The sequence below is a fragment of the Poecilia reticulata genome, linkage group LG18, assembly GCF_000633615.1.
Source record: "Poecilia reticulata strain Guanapo linkage group LG18, Guppy_female_1.0+MT, whole genome shotgun sequence".
NCBI lineage: Eukaryota > Metazoa > Chordata > Actinopteri > Cyprinodontiformes > Poeciliidae > Poecilia > Poecilia reticulata.
The window spans coordinates 4,996,841-5,020,225 of NC_024348.1; the positions used below are offsets into that span (position 1 = coordinate 4,996,841).

At 39.0% G+C, this 23,385-nt stretch overlaps 1 protein-coding gene across 2 annotated transcripts in view; it reads left to right on the top strand.

Moving 5' to 3' along the window:
- Positions 1-6,976: 6,976 nt before the first annotated feature.
- sorcs2 (sortilin-related VPS10 domain containing receptor 2) overlaps positions 6,977-23,385 on the top strand; it is a 301,656-nt gene continuing 285,247 nt past the window's right edge. The window contains exon 1 of one of the 2 annotated variants that reach the window (XM_017310548.1): positions 6,977-7,567. In XM_017310548.1, the coding sequence (XP_017166037.1) occupies positions 7,256-7,567 (312 nt within the window). In that variant the 5' untranslated portion in view covers positions 6,977-7,255. The remainder of the gene's footprint in view (positions 7,568-23,385) is intronic. The other variant, XM_008435096.2, reaches the window with a different exon arrangement.

The window sequence follows — 23,385 nt, forward strand, 5'->3', positions numbered from 1 at the left end:
ATTATTTTATGACTTAAAATAGCTACATAAAACATAATTGTTTTATGTTCCTGTGCTGAAGCACATTATAAATTAATTTAAAGAGACAGAACTGTGTGTTTTCCAGGAAAGTAGTGCCATTTTATAATATAATCAAGTAACTGTATAAAATATAACATAAAAGAAAACTGATTTTGTAGCTTTGTAAGCCATGAAATTGGGTCCCTATCTCTTTAAAAATGAATGCTTTCTGAAACTCCGCCTTCAGGAAGTCATCACAATATCACTCCTCTAGTAACCCTTCAACAACATTTTACCAGCATTACACTGAGAAGTAGCTCACACAATAAGGTCAGCTGATGCACAGTTCCGCCAGGTGTTTGCTAATTGCTGTTGGCTAGTCTGCAGGAGCTGAGCGGGGGGAGTCAGGAAAGAGTGGTGATTTGTAGAGTGGAAGTTATGTAGCTTAGAAACTCCAACTCCAAAGAGGAGCTTTGTCTTGAAGGTCCATCCAAGAGTTTTGTGCAAATGAACAGTTGCCATGGGAGATTAAAGGATTTCTCAAACGTCCAAGAATGAACCAAGGCAACAGTCCAGGTATGTTTTTGTTGAGGGAATAACATTATAAAAGGATGTAAAGCTGAAAAAAGCTGGTTTTATATAATACTGCACCTTTAACATGTCAACTTCACATATTTAACTAAGTGGGTGGGGTTAGGGCTGCTTCTAAGGAGACCCTGGAGTCTGATTGGCTGCTTCAAACAGTAAGTCAGGACATTTACTGTGAAGTGTGCTCTGACACTGGGTCAATATTTTCACAGGAAGCGTGGAAATAACTTTAGTAAGTTGTTGTCATTTATTTTATTCAATATTTAATCAATTCTTTCTATATTTATTTCAAATTTTAATGACACATTTAAATAATTTTACAATTTATTGGCACGTTTCACTTTCCTTAGTAGTGACCCTACAAGGATTAAGCAGGTTTAGATATTGGATCATTTTTATTTTCAGTTAAAAAAGCTTAGATTTTCCATATTGTGAGTTACTTACAGAGTTAAAGTAAATATAAATATAAATGTAACACATTTTAGATTGTCCTTAATAACCACGTACTGCTTTTTGCTCACTTCACAGTGACATGGCTCTCTTTCGGTCCTCTACATGGGTTAAAAACTGGCATCACTAAGGGAATGTCTTTTGAACACAGGAAGCAAAGGATGGTATAAAAAGGCATAAAAAGTCAAGAAACCAGGTGGAATCTGTCAGTATTTACAAAGCATTTCTGCTGCTGTGTGCAAATCAATATCAGCTGATTTAATATTAACCAATGGCCAATTAAAAAGTTTTTCATTACCAAAGTATTGCACAGAGTGGCATTTTTGGTGAAAACAGACCTTCACAAAAGCAGAGACCTTCATAGCAAAAGTCAAAGTCTTGCTGTTGCAAAAAAAAAAATACTAATGATGAAGTTTATGGCTGGATTTATGAATTTCAGAATGTTGCAGTGAGTGGCACTGGAGCCATAATCTATGAGTAAAACGTAATGCATCAGAGGAGGCGGAAGAATAATCAGGAGTTGTCCAAAAGCCATCGTCAGAAAGCTGTATAAATAATACGGAACAATCAAGAATCCACTTGCTGCACCAACCTTCTCCAATGCGATATTTCAAAATCTGAAGAAAAGAAAAATGATGAAAACATGGCCAGTAAGTGGCTTCAGTATGTTTTCCTGGGCCTTTTCAAGTTCTTACCCATAATTGAATTTTTGGAAGAATTTGCTCAGATTCCTTTGGAATATAATACCTTGGTTGTTGCCCGTCTCTATCGTTGAGCTTTTGAGTTTCATTTTATGTTTCTGTCTTGATAAATTTCTTATTGTTTTATTTATTTTCTTTTGATCTTCCTGTTTTCCACTCACAATATTCATTATTGCTCACCAGGTCTTTCCATTTTTAGTTCATTAGCATTGCTGTAAATGTCTTGCCGTACTCATTAATTCCTTTAGATCAAGTTTCTTCATTTTTATTCTTACATTCTGGTCTTTGTGTGTCTTTCAGTTTGCTTTCCTTAAATCTGTGTCAGCCTTCTCTCCTTGGTTTAAAGTTTATATCCTCTTCAGCTTCTCTCATGTTTGTTATTCATATTCCATTAAGCTGCCTTTCCCTTGACAAAAAAACTTAGAACTGCAAAAAATAAATATGCTTAATTGAAATATGCCAATTCTAAAAAAAATACACGTTTTTCCATTAAATAGTTTTTAGCATTTTTAGCATTAGATGAGGTGTATTATTTTTTTTTTGCTGTATCGAAATGAGTGTCTTAAGAAAATAAAAGGCAATAGAAAATTTTTCACGAACACGAGTCACGTGACCAACAATATTCTGCTACTACTGGCGAAAACCACGAAGAAGACTACAATTTGATTATACAAGACCTTTTGGTTAAACGTTCCACTTCTGAGTCTTGTTGTTTTTTGTTAAGGCACCTTAATAAGACTAAATTAATACATTGTTTATTTTTGCTTTATTATTATTTGTTTATTGACTTTTAGTTTCAAAATCTGTCACATTTAGCATCTTGAGCCACACTTCATTCCAGTAGATGGCGGTAATTCACATCTAAACGTCGTTTGTCAGTCGTAATAAAGAAGAAGACGCTAAAAAGCGGTTGCAGGATGTTGGGGTAGCGTGTTTTTTTAATGTCTTATAGTGTGAATAAACTAAATAGGTGTGATTTTAATAACATCTCTGGAAAAACCGCCATTGCGAAATTGTTTTGTAGACATTAGCGGTATATTGACGAAGTTATTTTCTCGTTTGCAATGGAAACGCAGTCGCAGCTGTACTCAGTTTTTAATCAACCACTTCCATCTTGGCAGTGAGCAACTCAACGAACCTGACAACCGTTTCCTGCTGCATTCATCTGCTGCCCGTTTACTCTGACTCTCCACCGGCGATTTAGTAAGTCTGTTTTTCATTTAAATTTTCAAGAACTTTCTTTTTGCCACTAAAATCTTATCTGTTCTTAACTCTTTCACAAAACTCACACCATGACAGTTGCTGACACTTGGGTGCACATTTAATGTCCAAAGTTAAAGTAATAAAAAATGATAAAGTGTTTAAGAGTTTCAAAACTTTATTTCTGGTAGAGCGTGGATAATGTCATAAAAACATGGAAGGCATGGAAAAGTTGTCTTTTTTTATGTTCTGGAACAGAAAAGGTCCAAATATTTGTGAAATTACAGATGTGTGACGTTTTGGATGGTGTTGAGTATGTTCCTTGTCAGAAACATGTCTGGTGTCTTCTTCTAAAATCTTTTCTGAATTTTCTGGGGTCAATTTTTGGTCTCAACCTTGTTCTGAGAAGTTTATAATTCCAGTACGTGTTTTGGCCACTACTTTTTACCCAGGTATATCTGTAGAATGTGCTTTTCTATTGACTTGTTGAAAAATGCATAGAAACCCAGTGGAAGATGTGCTCTCTCTCAAAGGCAGCATGTTGCAGCGTTGTGCATTAATGCTGCCATCACTGAAGTGTAAATGAGGTTCTCCAAGGACACAGACTCAGCCGCATACCACGCAGACTGCAGAGATTTCTCTCAAAAGCAGCTAAGAACACTGATTTAATCTGTTTTTAAAATGTGTAGCAATCAACATAATTTCCTTAATTAATCTGCTGCTCATTTGGTTCAGTCAGAAATTAACAGTGGATGTTTCCCAAACAGAGAATATGTGTTCATAGGTTTCCAGGCTAGGCCTGTGTCTGTATTCCTGAAGATGTTTAACAGAGTTGTAAACTACTAAAATATATTGGATTGTTTCAGTAATCAGTAAGTTCTACAGGAAAACAACGGTAGTAATGCTGGGTTGCCATGGTTTCCTAAAACCGGGTACACTTTTGGGCAAATGTGAGACGGGTTTTTGCTTTTTGACTCCGAATTCTCCTACTGTTGCTGTTGTTGCTCGGTTGCTTTCAAATCTTGACCTTAACGTAGGCCATGAAGGCCTGAAGTGTTTTATATGTAGATTATTTTTCCAAGTTGTTTTTCCCATGACTTCTACTTCAAGTTGGACTAATTTGTCTGTAAAAGTAGCACAGACAAATTAGCACAGTGGTATTAGCTAGCTTAGAAACCGACCCGTACCTTCTCCCTCCACACGGTTTATTTCACTACATCAAAAATGGCATTTCCTCTGATACTGGAACGGACTTTAAAGCGTTCAAAAGTCTAGATGCTAATCTTTTTTTCGTACATGCGAGGCTACATGATGATTTTTTTTTATTTGATTTTTTTTTTTTAACCATGCTTACCAATGATTAGAGGTGCACTTTTACCATAAAGCTATGTTTGATTGCATTTTAATAATCTTATAAAGTATAGGAACCTAAATCTTTTTGACTAGGAAAAAAAAAATGTTCGCTGAAAATCCACAAATATACCAAGACCTGTCAGTCCTTTACAATAAAATAAGTTTGTTTTATATTCTTGTCTGGTTTTCAGAGCTCTGATTTTATTTTTTTTAATTAAATTTTTTTTTTTACAGTGAAATCAACTAAATAGGCCAGCAACTGTTTTATTGACGAGCTTTTCTGGTGTTGACACACGTTGTTTTGATGTCAGTCATGTCAGAGTGGGTAAATTTTTGAAGAGCTTAATGTTCTATAGACATAGAGATTCATCATTCAGCCATGACGCTAGGTTCATCCATCAGTCATCAGAGGAGACGTCATTATTTAGGTGTTGGAGCTACAAGCCCCGCCTACTTGAGTCTTCCTTCCTGTTGTCGTCTTCTACGTTTCCACCAGTAGTAACATGGGTTATTGGTCACGTGACTCGTGTCGTATGAAAAGTATTTCCATTGCAGTTTTGCTAAACACATCTACTTTGATATGGTTATGAAAATAACATCATCCCAGCGCAGGAACTTTTGATCAAAAAATATGATTTTTTTTTTTCCCCAAATTGCTGCGTTTCTATCGATCTACTTTTTGTAATTTAAATTTCCGCAATTCTACAGTCAATAGAAAAGTAACTACTGTTTGCCAACAATGTAGCATTTGCATACGACTCAGTTTAGCTTGACTTTTGTCTTTAGTCAAACCTGTGAATTAAATGTAAAAACTTGTGCTGGTCTCTAGGAGCCTTCACATTTACCGAGACACTTCTCACATTGAGAACCTTGGGTTTAGTTTGTAAAAACTCTGTGTGTTTGTGGACATGCATTCAGAAACTTTATGGTGCTGTCATGAGGCAAAACCTGGTTTTGGTGTGATGTTGATGCCTGTACTGCCATTAATTATTCAAACTGGCTGTGCTGCTGTGATGCCACCCTGGGAACCGATCTGAGGTTAGTTGAGCCAACAACTCTCTCCCCCTTCATCCCCGACCTGCAGCAACATCACAAGGGCTCACACGAGTAAATAATTCAAGACCATGCTTTCAGCGCCCAAACTGGTCACTAAAACCAGAATCGTTCTTTAAGGGAAACAAAGTTTGAATCCCGCAACAATAGTCAAATTTTTCTGTGCAATGCAGCAGGTTCAAATGTGTTAGTATGTGTTGATGTTTGAATTTATTCTCCTACAGTAGCAGAATGCATTGAAATAATTCAGAAACTGGATCTGCTCAAGCTTCTTGGATTCTAAGTTGTGTTTTTTGGGGGTTTTTTAAAGTCAGATTTATGACACATTGTAACCAACATTTGTACTTCTTCTACATGGGATAATTTCAAAGTCAAAAAATTAACAGTAACTATTTGGGTTATTTAGCCTGTCATAAGATGTGGCTTCATTTCTGAAGTCATATTTTCCCTATGATGTTCATTCATTAATTAATAAATGTGATTCAAACTAAACATTTAATTCACAAGCTAAGTATTCAGTTTTTACAAACTAAATATTTTGACAGTGCAACTTTACAAGCAGAACTCCATAAGCATATGGAAAAACTGTAATAAAAGCCAGATGGGTACAACGTTAGCAGATGTTACGCAATCAGTCCCTCTGTACATTTAGCTCCAGATCAACAGAAACAGAACATGACATCAGGCTGGAAAGATAAATCCTTGTTCACGTGGAAAACATCAGATTTCCCCTCCACAAAGTAAATCCTAATCCCAGGAGTCATGGTTCTAATCCAGCTCCGGTTCATAATTAGATGGGAAGACAGACCCAGTGGGGGGGGGATATTATTTTGTTGGCTCAAGTGTGAAATTTAACCCCCTTCTTTTCCCACCAACACAGCCTGAAGTGGTCCAACAACATTATGCAGATAACTCTTTGGACTGATCGTTTTGGAGATTCCTTTGAGGTTGTTTCATTATGTTGATCAAAAAATAAAAAATCTCAAATTTCTAGCTGAAACAACCAGAGATTGATCCAAAATGGAATCCTCTGATCTAGATCTTGGTTTTATTGCTGAGAATAAACCATTTCCTTCGATTTCAGTTTTCTTCACTTTAGTCCAAAACGATAAGTAATAAGCAAAGCAACCTTTCATTTAACAAGGAAAAACCATTTTGTGTTTTAGAAAAATCTGATTGCTGGCTTCATTAAAAATATTTCTTGCTTAGTTTATTGTTGAAAAACAATTTTTTTGGCCCACAAGCACTTTTATACAATATATAATCTCAACTTTTGTAAAAAAAAAAAAAAAAAAAAAAAAAAAAAAAAAGAAATTCAGAAGTCAACTTTGCTGGGTAAAAACCCCCACTGAAATTCTGATTTAGATAATTTTCTCAAAACATTGAATTTGAGTTGGAAAAATTAAAAAAATTTGCCAAAACAAAATCTGAAAATCAAAACTTTTCTGAGTAAACTCAGAATATCTGTTGGATTTTTTTTTTTTTTTTTTTTTACCTACATCGGCCCTAAACTCAGTCGTTCGAGCTGACAATTTTGGGCCACGTGACAAAAGTTTGGACAGCCCCGCGTTAGAAAACCCCCACCAGCGGGCCCGTTCATGTGAACCCCCCCCCAACCCCCTCTGACTCCACATGAGGACGGACTGAGTGGAGCGGCGGCGGCGGCTCGCTGCAGCTGCAGGACGGCAGATGGCACCGCTGCGCCGTTCCTGCGGACCGCTCTTGGCTCGGAGACGCGTCCACGTTGTTCACACTGTCTGCTTTCGCTCCACTTCCCCTCTTCAGCGTCCCACCCTCACTCTCTGCCTCTCCAGCTTCCAGTGTGCACCTATCCGTCTCCCACAAGCATCAGCTGCCTCTTCCATCAGTCTCCGCGCTCCTACGGCGCACAGAAATAAACCAGCAAGGCGATGGGAACTCTGCGCCCGGAACGAGCGGTCTCCGCGGCCGCCGCGAGCCTCTGCATTTTCCTGCTGACCGCCGCGGCGGTGTGGACGGCGCTGCCCGGAGCCGTGCAGGGGGACAGCGGGTCTTTGAGCCGGCGCGGCGGTAGCGGGGAGGATCGGACGTTTGACGCGGGCGGCGGCGGTGGCGGGGTGCCGCGCGCCAGGAGAGCCGCGTCCTGGGATAAACGGATGTCCCTGCTCAGCAGCTCGTTTGTGCTGAAAGGAGATGCGACGCACAACCAGGCGATGGTCCACTGGACGGGAGAGAACAGCAGCGTGAGTAACCCGTCCCGTCCCGTCACGAGCCGCTGGCTTCCACCACCCCCTCCTACCCACATCCCTCTCCGGTTTATCACCTTCCAGCATCCATCAGCCCCCCTCCGCCCTGTCCCCCCTTAAAACAACTTATTGAGACAGAAGGATCTGAAACGCAGCGGTGTTTTTTTTTTTTTTTACGCGTCCAGGTGCCCCATCTGCACGCGCGCTAGATGGGCTTTTGTTGTCATGACACCTTATCCTCCGTCCAGGTCACACAGCGCCCGGATTCCTGGCATATTGTCGGACAACTCCCAGAATGCTTCGTGCTTTAGCCACAACGGTGCTGATTAACTTGTAGAAAACTACTTTGGATTCATTAGTGCCTCTGTGCGTTATTCAGTTCCGTTCCGAGGGAGTCCGGCGCGGTTGCGTGCGCGAGCGTGTCTGGAGACGAGCAGCGCGCGCGCTAGCCATGACAGAAATGATAATGAAGCTTTGTTAGACAGGAATGCTGCATTACTTTAGGTAATGATAATAATGGAGGTATGGTGCCTTTCAAAAGTGTTTATTCTTTTTGAACTTGCTGTGAAGCTTTATTAATGTGTAACTGGAATATTATATGATGGAGGAACATTATTATGAAATGGAAAGGATGCATGGCTTTCAGGGGTCTGGGTAAATATTCTGAAAGGTGTGGCATGCTTTTGTAGTTGTCAGATAAAGGTAGCTTTTTTTTTTTTTTAATTAAATTTTAAATTATTCCATCGTAGCTCTGGCTGTCTGGTTGGGTCCTCCAGCAGTTTTTCTTCAGTGATTTGCCTCATTCTGTCCATCAGTTCTCACCTACACATTCTTTTTCACCAATTCTCTTCTTGGGTTTCCAGAGTGATGTTAACCCACTCAAGCTGCTATTTCACTAAAAAAAAAGAATGTTTTACAGCTTCTATTTATTTCAACCTTGAATTCAGGTCAATTCACAGACGGAATTATTAAAGTAAAAGCCAATTTTGAAAAAAAAATAAAAAATTCTGTCACTGGTAATTTTGAAAAGTGAGGAGACAACCAAATAAAATTGAAATTGCTATAAAAAAAAAACGGATTTTATTTTTAAGCCACGTCCCACAGTCATAGTTTCACATGCAAGTATCGGCTCATCACTGATCAAACACAACGAAGGAAATCGGTGCAGCCTGATGAAGTCTCTGCCTCACCTGCCTGCTGGGCTTTAGTCTTTATGATGCTCTGTTCTCTATTTGATGGATTCATACTGAGATTGAATCGCAGACAGACTCTTGTTTACTTTTAGTGATTCCTGAAGGCAATTCAGGATGTCCTTCATTTTATTTAAGGGTATCAGATTGATGGGATTGCTGCTTAGAAATGCAGTGTTTTACTTGTAAACAAAACACTTGAAAACCAGGCATCTTTTTCCTGCTACTTGACAAGCACACTCTACTCTGTCACAAAAAAAAAAAAATCCATTTAAAATTCAGTGAAGTTTTTACTTGTAAAATGACGAAATAAGGCGTGTGAATGCTTTTTTCAGACGGATGGCCTTCAGGAATCCCAGCAGCATTAAACTGTAGACACATGTTGTCTTTCTCCATGTCTACAGTAATATTTGTAGAATATCCTTAGGAATAAAAACTGCAGTGTTGAAATTAAAGGCTTTGGATTCAGTCTGTGGAGAGCGTTGTAAACAAACTCGGCATCTGTGGATGGATATTGACAGACACCAGGCGGGGGTTTGGGTTGGTGGGATGGGGGGTGCTGGTGTCTGCTGGGGACGTCCCCAGCAGTCAGAGGCGTTTTTTGTCTATAGCTGCTGTTCTGCTGCCAGACGAGTCTGGGAGGAGGAGAAATGACCGCTTGCTGGATTGAGACAGATTGTCTGGTGAATAATGTGATGTATGGACGATGTATTATGGAATGCGAGATAGAGCTTGAATATGTGTTTGTGTTTTGTATTGATTTAAAGCCAGTGGAGAAGGTGAAAGAGCACAACAGAAGCTGCAGATTTGGAGAATTAGATGAATGAAGCGGAGGAACTGCTTTGAATGCAAATCTGTGTTAAAGGGAGCTGCTTTGGACTGCTGTGTTTTGCATGCTGGAGCTTGTAAACTACCATTTTTTTTTGTGTGTGGAGCTTTTTAACCTGTGATGCTAAGAATTATGCAATTTTCCTCTTAACAAATACAAAAACTTCAATGTTTCCCATTCAGACTTTTCTTTCATTGCTGCACTTTTCCCCACATCAATCAGGTGTTTTGACCTTTAGCCAATGATGCTATTTCACTCTTGGAGGATGTCGGAGGACAATCTCAGGTCCAGGAAAAGAGGGCAGTTCCTGGGAACAGGAAGTGATTCACAGTAGATCCACTGGATTTAGCATCAACTTGTCAGCTTGCTCAGCAGTGAGTTGGATACACCTAGTGGTTAATCTGCTCCAGTCAAACTGATGTAGATCTAAAAGCAAATACAAAAAGTTTTAAATGGGTCTCTGTTTTAAGTTTGAGCTCAAGTTACAGTTTAAAATAGTCCTGATATTCCCAAGCAGCTCAGTGTTGAAGTCGTAATACATCTCAGAAATACCTTATGGTAGAGTGATGCTTTGGCATTTAAGACTTTATTCAACTAATAAAGAACTGACATTCTGCTGCTGGACTCCTGTCTGTCTTGTGAAGAACTTCTTCCATTTTTTTTTTCCTCCAAACGAGGCGATAAATCCGCAGGGATCCTCCTGCCCAGCGCTCCACTTGCTTCCAGAACTCTAGGCCTGCCTTATACTCAATTAACTGCGTGTGTACACTGAAAGGTCGAAAAGAGTGAGTTCATCTCGGTCTAATAAACACAGAAAAATGGGGCCATTCAATTTCTCTAGGGTTGACATTTATGAGCAGTGTGCAGATGGATGGAAGGTAAAAATGAATCTCCACTTCCTTTCTGGTTTCATTATGTCAGTTTTGAGTCTTTAAGGTTTCTACAGGTAAATCTCCGCTGAAAGGGTCAACAGCCCAGGTGGCTTCCGTTACCGCATCAGTCTAGATAATGTCCGGTCTGACGTGATGGAAGCCACCCTCCACCTCTTAGACTCCAAAGTGCTTTAGCAAGAAGATAAATGGCCCCAACAGTTTGCTAGTAAAAGCGCTGCTGTTGAAACCAGCTTCATGTGAGCTTTCCTGAGTTCTCTTTTTGAAGGGACATTCACTTTTCTTTGGCTAGCTGTGATTGGTCAATTGATGGATGAGGTCGCAGTACAGCTTTTTCTTGGACAGCCTCCGCAGAACTTGAGTGTGTGTGCATCAACTTATATTTGATACATTGGAAAGCCCATCTTTTTTTTTTTTTTTTTTTTTCCAACAAGTGCTACGTTATGGGGACCCTCTGGTCTTTATGGGACCCAAAGCACAGGCCCCAGGAGAGTTTTTTTTGGGGGGGGGGGAGTGGTTAGGTTTAGGATTTAGGTTTAGCGTTAGACTTCCATTCATTTCTGTACCCGGACCATAAATTTAACCCTCACATGCCAAAATCCCCATGACTATAGAGAGGTGTGTGTGTGTGTGTGTGTGTGTGTGTGTGTGTGTGTGTGTGTGTGTGTGTGTGTGTGTAGAGGAAAAAATTAGATTGAATTTTTGTTTTCTACAACAAAAATTCAATACATGTTCATTCATATCCTACAGCATCTGCATTTTAACCCTGAAATGCCAACAAGATTTAGTACAAAAGGAAAAATGGGAGGGAAAGAAATCAATGTTGCATAGATTTTATGTAGCTAGTCATATGACAGTAATTCCTCTCAGTACATATTCATGTTAACAATATTGCTTTAGGCTGAATATACATTTGAGTTGCTTGTTCAAATTGGGGCAGCAGTGATCATTGCAAAAATATTCCTTCCATTAGCAATGATGTAGACGCAAATTTAAAGCCAGAAGTTTTACATTTTAAAACCAGGAACTGGTCTTTAATCTACACTGGGACATGCCAAAACTCCACATGTATCGAGTCTAAAACATTAAAGTTTAGCTAATGTCTAAACACCACATCACACTTTTGGAAACCATTTTTTTTCTTTCAACCACTCTCGTACCGCGATGCCAGCATAGTTTCATGTCCACTGGACGGGCTATGATAAGGATAAGTTCCAATGAAACCAGACTGCTGCCTCATAACTCCTTGGCATGTGGACTCGCACAGATGTCACAACATGCTGATGTTGGAATCAGTGGCAATGTAAGGACACCCACGCATGTTGAATCATCCTTCAGCATGTTGGTAAGAAGTACATCCCACACTCTGAGACTTTCCAGCAAGTTTCTCCAAAAAGTCCTAAAGATATTCTGTTTTTTTTTCTTCTTTTTTGCCTAAATCAAGTTTTTAAAGCTTTTGTTGCATCTACACCTTTTTGTGTATGCTCACAATATTTCATCATGTATCTATTTTACCATTATCATTTGCTAAAAACATAAATCTGACACTTGATTCATGTCCCACCATTAGTTTTCAGAAAAAAAAAAATCATTCTAGTGGTAGGGGGTGAGGCTGGCAGATGGCGGTAATACATCTGCTGTCAGCAGAACAAGAACAGCAAAAATCTTTTCCCCTTTAATTTTGTATCATCTTACTTGCATAACAGCTTACATAAAACTCCACAAACTTCCTCAGTTCGGTATGCTGAATGGCATATTGAGCTTTCTGGTCTGGTGACATGCATATCACACATAATTTTGGCTTTGAAGAACATAATTGAAACCTCGTTTTTTGCAGATTGGGTGGGACTCTCATGAAGGACAGTTAAAAAAAATGTTAACCCGAATGAGTTTCAACATTTTCTAGTTTTTTTAATGCCTATTAAAAGCACACAAATGATTTAGCGCACCACATTCAGTGAAGAAAAGACGTGGCTTAAGGCTTATTTTTTAAAAGCTTGTTTTCGATTGACGGAGTGTTACTTTAAGGCTCTTTCTTCCCCAAACTTCTGACCTTTTTGGTTGAAATCAGCTGAATTTAAAGGCACTTGTCTGTTTGTCTCAAACTGGCATTTAAAAGAAGGCATTTTGTTAAGGGCTGAAAGTGGTAAACAATCTTCACTAGTTTTTTTTTCTTTTTCTTTTTAAATTCTGCCCCTGCCAATTATTGGCCTTATAAACATGCAGACTCAGTGTCTGTAATGTTATGTGGTAACTAACAAATAAATTCATCGCATAATAAATTAAAAGTAGTGGAATTCTTTTCTGATATTTTGTGAAGGGCAGTTTTTACAGATTTCATAAACCATTTAAATTAGGGTTTTGTTTTTGTGGTTATTGTTTTCCTTTTCATCCACTTCCAGTGTTGCGGGTTTTTTACAAAATCAAAGTTTATTGATCTTTAAAACTAGTATTATGCCATATTCCTTGAACATTGTCTGGAAATGACTATAGTTTGTTGTAATTTCTGGGATAATTTATCATCCAGTAAAATTTGTTATTGTGACAAACCTAACGACAAAAAATAGTTGAGTCATCAGCGTATGTGGAGTTATCCCTAAACTAGAGACAGGATATAGATATGAAAGGAAGGAAAGCAGCTTCAGTTCAGATTTGTAGTTGATAAATGACACAAAGTTGTCTAATACATTTGAACAAATGTAGCAGCATACCAGACAATCCCCACTAATTCTCCAGTCAGTAAATGATGATTATCTGTAGCTGTTTCTATTGACCATATGATTGTGCAATTTAACATTTGAAATAAATGTTCTTAATTGAAACATGGCAATTTTGAAAAACCTTTCGTTTTTTGATTAAAAGTTTGGCAGTCCTTGAATATTCAGATCAATGGGGACCCTATTGAACCAGTATCACAAGAAAAATATTTAGGAATAATTCTGGATGCTCAGTTAAATTTTAGGAGCCATGTTGATAAAATCTGCAAAACTGTTGGATCAAATATAAATTGTTTTAAAATTATTAGACATTGTTTGACACTTCACTGTGCAGAGATGTTTTTAAACTCACTGATCCTCACATTTTACCTACGGACCTACTGTCTGGTCTCAGACTAATCAAACTACTCAAACCATTAGCAAGTCTCTATAATCGGGCCTTAAAGGTTTTATATCAAAAGCCGATTAGATTCCATCACTGTCACATTTTGGTTAAATTTGGCATTTTGGATTTTACAAATTTTCTAAATGATAATGTATTAAAATTGATTTTTAAGTGTTTAAATGGACTTGCACCTACACCATTAAGCGATTTGTATACAGAGACTGCAGGGCCGTAGCAGATCTACCAGAGCAGCTTTGGATGGAAATTGTAAGGCCCGCTTTCGAAGAACCACTTTTGCTCAAAGTGCTCTGTCTGTGAGAGGATCTGCGGTTTGGAACTCACTTCCTGTTGATTTAAAGTCCGTCACTAGTTTTAGTATGTTCAAAAATCAAACAAAACTCTGGTTATGTCAAAAAAAGAACTGTACCCATTTTTGATGTTTTACATTTTTCTGTTTGTATACATTATGTTGTGCTATTTTAAATGATTATCACTTCAATTTTTAGTTATTTTTTTAAAAGCCCATCTAGGGACAAGTGCTGCGAATTAGCTGTTGCTATTGCACCATGATGCAAACATTATATATNAAAAATAAAGTCACGTAATGGATTAATGCCAGTTTGGAAAAAAACTTCAGTTTTTCGATGAGTTTTGCGGTTAGGATGAAGTGTTTTTTTTTTTTCGTCTGTATCGAAATTGGTTTATTTCACAATACTTCAATGGAAACATTTTTGGCATCTTATGATCAACAACCGGATGTTGCTACTGGCACAAACCACACAGAAGAAAACAGGAAGTAGTTGGAGGATGATGGCGCAACATGTTTAATGACTTATCTCGAGAACAAACTTATTCATGTGCGATTTAGTTTTTCTTATTTAATGGAAACGCCGCAATCATAAAACTGTTTTTTCGACAAGGTTTTGTGCCCATTTCTAATGGAAATGCAGCACAGAGATCCATTAATGCCAACACTTTACTGTTCAGAGGAATGTTCTCTAATGAAGTCTCAGTGCTGTGATATAGTCAGAAATTCAACTGAAAGTGCTGGAAATGTTTTTTGTTTTTTTTCCATCTACCAGGAGTAAATTTGTTATCCGGAGCATCATAACGGCTTTTATTTACTGAGAACTTTGGTTCCCAGAGGACTTCCTGCCAAGGGTGAAGCTGTACAACATGACACCAGCTTTCTGACTGAAGAGAGCCTTCACCACTGAAAGGACTCTCTTTGTGTCTGCCTCTCTTCTCTGAGTTGTTGGCTAGCCCTGGGGAACCCTGAGCCCAGCTCTTCTTCCATCTATTTCTGTCTTCTCTGTGGCGATGAACAGCATCGCTCTGTGTGTGTGTGTGTGTGTGTGTGTGTGTGTGTGTGTGTGTGTGTGGGTGTGTGTGTGTGCGCGTGTGTCTACGTGATGTATGCGTTTGGAAACTGGACCGGGCGTATAATAGGGTTTCTCTATTCTACGTGGATCGATTGTTTCGGGGAGAGGCATGTTTAAAAAGCGACACTGTGACCACACCTGTTTAGGAGGGAAAAAATGTACATGCGCGTGTTCTGGTCATCCCTGGTGGGCTGTCTTACAGTAGCCTGAGTGATTAACGAGCGCCAAAAGGGGCGCCGACAGTCCAAACTCCTGGCCCACCCTCAACCCCCATGTGGGAATTGTGAATTATTTCTGCCATTTCCTGGTTTAAGAACTTTCCAGGGTGAATTCTGACTGTTCAAACCCTTATAGGTTTTTTTTAAAAGGTAGTGTTGATTTACATTACGTCTTCACAGTTTGCTCCGTTCTTAGTCTGAATGAAAAGGTGGTGAAAGTATGTTGTGTGCTTTTATAATTTCATGTATACACGACAAAGTGCCAAGCTCGGAGCAGATGTTTCTCCCTGGGACGGTTGAAAGAGTTGCACCGACTGTTCAGCTTGATTGTAAATCACCAATGTGGTGGGACTTCAGAGGATGCTGCTGTGAATGCTCTGAGTTTATGGCTGCTATGAGAAGCAGTGAATGGGTGTTGAAATGTCATACTGAGCAGTTGCCACAACTGCTCCAACTGGTGACTCTTTCTGTATTTTCGCAGCAGATTTTTAAATTTTTTTTTACACGATCTAAGGAAGTTATTGTCCCTCACAACTGCTGGGTAGAGGTTTCCTCTTCTGTTTTAATTACTGGATCCAGAGAATGGGATTATGGTCAGCGCCCTTGCAGATTTTGCAGATTTCCCGTGGTGGTAGGCCAAAGGAAAGGCTCAACAACCATGCGCACTCAGGATTCTGATCCTCGTCTGTAGTCTTGTAATGGATCACTTGCAAAATGAGATTCTGGATACAGGTGGATAAAATCCGCTTGGATCAGGAAGCTCTCTAAGGTTTTCCCAGGTGAGTCCCACTTGGACACCACAGGGCATGCCAGAACTTGCTGCTGGGGGTTTGTAACACCTTGGGATCCCCTGGATGAGATCTCAAGGGCCTCCTATATCTGTTAACTGCATTTTACAAACCTCGATATGAAGGCAATATATGACGGACAAAATGGAACTTCAGACTAGACCTATACTGGTCAAAATGCACATTTTGTCCATACATATACGCCATATATCTATGTACACTGGTTTCTTTTTGCATGCCATTGACATGCAAGCACGGGAGACGGGTGTCAACAACTGTGTTTCCATTGACCATATAATTGTGCAATTTGACATTGCTAAAATAACTTACTGGAAACGGGGCAGAGGACAGGAAGTTGTAGCATGATGATGGTGCGTTATATTTTTAGTGACTTATATGAACACGCTTATTCACATGTGATTCAAACTTTTTCTTACTTAATGCCACCGCAGTGGCAAAATAATTTTTTTTACACTAGCAGAATATTGACAGTTTTGCACACATTTGTAATGGAAACAGCTACTTTGTGTTTGCTGGGTGTTGGTGTGTTTCCATTATACCATGCAACAAATGTGTCCATTTTTAAATTCTTAACATTCATTAGCATTAAAAAAATCTCTTTCGCAAGAGGATATGTACCATTGAAGACTGGAATAGACTTCTGCCCCTCCTACAACCCTGAATAGGATTAAGGACACACAAAGTCAAATGAAATACTTCATTTGACAGTCAAATGAATATTTTGATTTTGAATTAAAATCTCAGTTTGGTAGCAAATCTAAATGTTTACCTTCTCTATGGCATTAACATTGATCTTTGTTTTAGCTTAGAGACACAAAGAAGATGCCTCATCCTCTGCCTCTTGCAACCATCCCCACACTCCGCCCTCAGGTATCAACATTTCATTGTAGCCAATCACGTCCAAGGATTACCTCCCTGTGGGGTACATCTGATGTAAACATGACTTTGGTTGAATTTAAATCGAGTATTTAGAAGGAAGCGTAATGTTTTATAATGGGATGCATGTCTTCCTTTTGCATGCTAAATCTTGGCTCACGCAGGTGTGTATATACACACACGCGCACATACACGCCGATGAGCCAGCATGCTCTTTTGTCACATCTGCCGTCGCACGAACCATCTTGACTTAATGTGAAAGGTATTCAGTCACGCTTCATGTTCTAAACAGACAGTTTATTTGATTGCTGGCTGTTCCTTTTGAGGAAAATCGTTTAAACGTGTAAAAAAAAAAAAAAAAAAAACCTCCATGCATTCTTTTTATATTTATATATATATATATAATTTGTATGCCCTCATTCATACTACATACATTCAGTTCTTCCTTGTCTTTTTCTCAGCATTGTCTCTGAATGACAAGTAAAGCTCAGGCACTACAGGGTTGCCAGTCGACATTGCCGTCAGGATACATCTTGTCAGTGTGTCTCTCCAACGTTGCTGACTGGCTCCTGGCTTCCTGTCATGGATGACTGATACCCGTCCTGCATGAGAGCCTGAGAAATATATCGCTGTGGGGCTTATATGGCTACAATAAAAAGGCTCTCCAGGTTAAAATAATACTTTTACATTTTTTGTAAAGTGGATTTAACAAATTTTAGCTAAATTCTTTATAGTAAAATCTACATTTTTTTTTTTATTAGAATATTTTATTTTTTTTGTGCGTGGATTTTTATTTTTCAAATGTATTGTGGAGAAATTGTAGCAACAACCAAATTTGGTCCTATTAGAAACAACGGTTGGTGGTTAAATTTGAGCTACAACTGGCTCAAGATTAACTGGTGATGGCTAACCAACGCTGGCTACATTGGTTTGATTTGGTGTAATGACGCATCCAGCTGAAACGAGATAAAAGGCTATTATGAGATTTTAGAGTTTTTGCTAAACTAAAAATACCATTTTGTTTCTTTGACAAATTTAAATAATTTACAAGAAAACAATTGTATTTCTAAAATTCAAATCCGTGTAGAATATTCACACCTCGGTTTGAGTGGTCCATATATTGTGGTTGCTCTCCAACACTGTTGGTCAAGAATGGTCCTAGTCCTAACTTAGTCCTAGAGTTAGGACTAAGTTATCCCTAACTACGTTTTGGATAGTTTTTATATTTAATTTTACTAGTGTCTTTGAATGAACTTCGTTTAGGTAGTTCATTTACATAATTTCCTTCAAGCTTCTATGTACCCAGTTCTATAGAGCTAGAGGTTGCCTGTATTGCTCCTTGTTGCTACTATTGGAACAATAGGAAAGCTGATCCTACAGAACTCTGGAGAGAATGTTGAAATGTGGTCCATTAGGATTTGTTCAGCATTTCACTTTCATCGTGACACATCACTTTGAAGCCTTTCTTTCAGTTCTAAATCTTCTTTTATTGTATCCTCCAAGGTACCTTATGTACAAGTTGAGCATTATGTGAGAAAATGATACAGAGATCAAAAGATATTCGCGTGTCCTTTGTGGATGTGGATCCATGCGTTCTTTTTAAGTTTGGGGAATATATTTCCACCTGCGTCGGCTGCTCAAACCGTTATCTGTGATTAGTTTGGAAGCTTTTGTCTTGTATTTTTAATAATAAAAACACCCATCTGTGGAGGCTTGGATTTTGCAGATTTGACGATGTAAAGACTGGAAAATTACTCCTTAGCTGTACTGTTTTGCCTGGAGAAACATCAAGAATCTGGGGTTGGAAAGTGAGGATGGACTCGGCAGCCTTCTGATTGAGAGGGGCTCTCTGCAGACTCAGAGGTTGTTTCTACAGAGCAAACACTGATTAGCTACTTCCAGCAGCAGAAATCTTTTAGGAACTTACTGAAATCACCTACAGTGATTTGGCTCTTTATAGCTTTAAAGAGCTGAACAGATAAAAAGCCAGTAAAGGGTACAATTTCATTGTCCCAAGGCTAGCTTAACTATATTTTTTAATGTTTCTTGTTTTATCTTTAACTACTTAAATTAGTTTCACACAGTCTCGGTAACCAAAATAGCTCTTGTTTTTAATGTAATTGCAAGGTAGCAATATTTAGCCCTCTCTACTTATCTCTAATAATTCGCTACAGTTGGCTATTAAAGGGGCAGTATCATGTTTTCCTGGCACATAGTGTAATTTTATACTATAATCCAGTAACTATTACTTTCAGTTGTTGTAAAAATGCTACATGTATTAAATCTGACTTAAAAAGAAAAGTTACTTCTTGATTTAACGTCTTGAAACTGGACCTGTCTATAAAGTCTTGCTAACAGTGCTAATGAAATAACATGGTCTATAGCTCAAAGTTGATTTTACATAACACTGCCCCTTTAAAGACGGTGTGATTTATGTTGATGCTCTTATTTTGAAATGAAACCGGATGTACTCTACCAAGGGAGGGGAAATTATGGATATGTCGCTAATGTCAGCTAACGCAATCTGGCTGCCGTTATATCAAACAAAGTTTTCAATAAGTCATCTGATTCTCTGGGTTACAACAGCAAACTTGTGAAGCTAAAGTAATAAAGGAAAGCCGGATGCCAGAGAAGTAAGCTCGCAATATTTGAGAACTAAATCTGATGTTGATCACGTCGGATCAGCCGTGGTCCTTGAGGAACGCCGACTCGCCTCTTTTCCTCCTGAGCAGCAGTTTCCAGAAAAGTTTTAAAGGAGCAGCTCTGTCCAAAACTTCCTCCTCTGGAGTTGAAGGATACTCTGCGATGACCGTCGTAGCACCGCGTCTCGGCGGTGTTGACGCTCGCACCGCTTTAATCGCTCCACAGAGAGACCATGACATCTTTGTACATTAAGCAGGAACGATGCTGAGGACAAATGATTTTTTTTCTCCTAGTCTGGAGTCTCCAGAACCGTCCTGGGCTGCTTTTAGCTAATTCTCACTCAATCCATCTCTGAAGTGAATGGAGTTAATTAGCAGTAAGTTAATTTGATTTGGAACAGTCTTTCTTCCCTCCTCACAGTTAATATGAAGCAGCATTCATCAACTGTGCTTTGCTGAAGGTATTGACTTCAAAGAGAAACCCTAGATTTAATTTTTTTTTTTTTTTAATGACAAGGACGTTCTTTCGCACTGCTTCCAGTTCTACATTTTAGGATCTTTCTGAAATGCTATAAAGAGCATTTCATTACTTTATTTTACAGGGTGGACAATGAAGTATTATTTGTCAGAGTAGTGAAAAAAGTGTGTCTTCCTGGCTGGGTTTATAATTTTCCCAGATACCCAAAGTTTCTCATGCAGCCTGAGCCTTTAGCTCAACTTCTTGTCTGCACTTCAAAGGCGTCTTTTTGTTCGACTGGGAACGATGCGTTCACTTTCCATGCCAACCACACCTGCGTGCTCGCACAAAAGAGTCCAGAAGCAGTAAAACATGAATTACCATGTGTTGAAAGACACAGAGCCAGCCAGTTCTAGTTCTCTTTTTATCTTGAAAATGCAAAAAAAAAAAAAAAAAAAAAAAAAAGCGGGCTGAATGTATGTGACTCACGTCGACGGCAATTAGCGCGCCGGTGTATCCGGGGAGGTGTGGCGTCGGAGGCGATCGGGTGTGGGAGGAAAGAGGAGAAAAGACGGAAGAAAACAACTCCACGTCGAGTTATTTATTTATATAAATATTTTTTTGAAACTCTTGTGTGTTCCTCTGCTGGGTTTTCAACAAACGCGCTTGTCAGGAACGGCGGTTGTTTTACATGAAAAACACGAGGCCGCGTGGTGCGATCAGAGGCTGGCAACGGTTTAACACACTCCACTTCCCAGGCTGTTGCTTTCCCTCTCTCGCGCTCCCTCTCCGCCTCGCCGTGTGTCCCTCGCCCACTTTACGCCGTGTACTTTTTTTTTTCTCCCCTTTTCCTTTTTTGCTTGACTGATGTGTTCCCGTGAGTGAGAATAAAGAAGCAAAGAGGCGACAAATTCAATTACTCTTTGGAGTGCCGCTCGCGAGAGAACGAGTGAAGTCAGGTGAGTTTAGGCTTGGGTGTAAAAAAGGGAAGCACTAAAAAGGCATGACACTCTGACAGAAGGAAATGTAGGCTTCAATACAGACTGGGCTGCTGCTAGTGTGGGGTTTAATAAGCAGGGTAAAGGTTCAGATGTGAATTGGCAGTTAAAAGCGTTCCTTCGTGTACTTCTCTAAAAGAAATGTTTTCTTTTTCACCTTAGAGCAAATACCAATAGATACAGAGAAATTACTAAATTTTAAGAAAACACTCCATTCTAAAGAGTTCCACACATTAGAGCGCTCTACCTCTATTAATTTCCTCTGGGACTTGTGCAATGAGGCGACGAACACTTACCCCCTTCAGCCAAGCGAAGGGGGTAAGTTGATGCATCTTCATGTCTGACTGGACGGATCAGCCCTATGGATGTCATTCAGTGTGCCCACCACAAGGCCAACATGTGGGTGTCATCAGAATATTACCACTGAGTGACTAAGTTGTACAATGAAATAGATGGAGAACCGTCCTCACACCCTAGTGATGTGTTTATACCCCAAGGCCCGGCATGAATGATGGAGTGATGGCCACCTCACACATAAACATAATTTCTGATGGTTTTTCCACATCGGTCTGTCTGTTTAGATGCTATTAGAAAAGTACTGCAAAATTACTGAAAAATTATCAAGAGGTGAAGATTTAATTTATTATAAACTTTAAGCTAAAATGATATTTATTGGTGGAAATGTTAACCTTGCATTGCATGAACCCAGCTCAGTCTTTTCTTCTTTGGAACTTTCAAGTTGACACTAATGTCAATGTCAGTGTTGATGTGTTTTCTTCTATATATATATATATATTTTTCATTTTAGATTAAAACATGAGAACGTTTTCGACCAAAACCAAACATTTGTTGAAAAGTCCTTTAGGATTGTATTTTGGTGGTGCAAGCAGAATTTCGTGCCAAATTCTTTTTCATATTCATTGTTATAATTTTTCTTGAAAAAGTTAACTCAATTATTGGCTCACAAAGATTCATATTTTGCTCGTACCTGTTGGTAATTCATACAGACCAAACTGGATAAGGTTATTGAGAAAAATACATCTAGTTTGTGATTTACTATCTTAGTGTCTCAAAGGCAGATAAACTTAGTTTGACCCATCCTTTTGTTCCTTACTAATAAAAAAAAATAAAATAAAACAAGTTTCAAGTGAAAGTCCATGTACGCAGAAGAAAAATATAAAAGCACAAACTTTATTTGACCAAACTGTACCAAGAAAATCTTTCAAACCATAATTTGTGCCTCAGTGGTCCATTATAGATCGGCATTATCAGCATAATGACATTTAAAGGCAGAAAACATTTAAAGTGGATTTATGAGCGGGATTCAGTAGGTATACCCTGTATTTGCTGGGGTGACTGTCTCTTTTCCAGCTGGATAATTCAGCTACAGGAATGAGAGAATGGAGCTCAAGGGATCTCTGCTTATACCCCACTGTCAGGCAATCCAATATGGGTGCCAGAAAATAGCTAGATGGGATTAACTGAAGTATAGGACATGGTGCGCCAGTATAATCTCTCTAAAATAATCAAACTCCCTGAAAGTCACCTTTAGAATTGGAGAAACTTAGACACTGCAGGATATTTAGACTTGAAGATAAAATTAGGATTTGTCAAATGCATGTGTGACTCATTATACACATTATTTTCTCAAGTGAACTCGCACTCAGTGGAAAGACCGCTAAAAATATCCCCCCAGAAATCAGCTGATGTTTTAGATTCAGGTCTTTATTCACCTCCCAGTCGTCAAGCAATTTCACAGCAAGTTGCAATAAAAACAACATTATTTACCTTTTCATTAGCATGTCTAATGGTTTGTATGTGCTGTAAAAAATATTTACCTTTTTGTGTTTGAATGCTTAAAATGGAAAGAAGTAGATCACCAGCATTTGTTGCTAATTGTTAGGCAATGCTGACAGGACGTTGGGCTGGTTTTTACTAGGCTAGGACTTTCTCTACTCGGATGCATTTCAATTTTCAGCTCTGTGCTGTGATTTATTTTTTTTCCCCCCCAAGACAAAGACAAAAACAAAAACACCTCGTCTCATCTCAGGCGGACTGTAGCAATGTTTTTCAAACCACACTGGCTTTAGTAGCAGAGGGGGTTCTTTTCTGAATAAGAAAATGATATTTACTCCCTGGTCACTGTGGCTCTAAGTCAGTTGGTTTGCTTTTTCTTTTGGTCAGGAGGAACAGAGGAAGTGTCTGAGGGAGCGTCAGACACTTGTGGATAACGTGAGTAAACACAGGCAGTGCATCATGTAGGTAATGAGATTCTCCACTCTGTTTAAATCCAGCGCCCCTCAGCACCACAAGAGGACAAACAAACCCCCCTTTTCATGAAGTCGTCTTTCTGGGAGGAAACTGACCAACGTTCACTTGTGCATGGACGCACTTCAACACTCTGTGTATTTGAGTCCTGCCC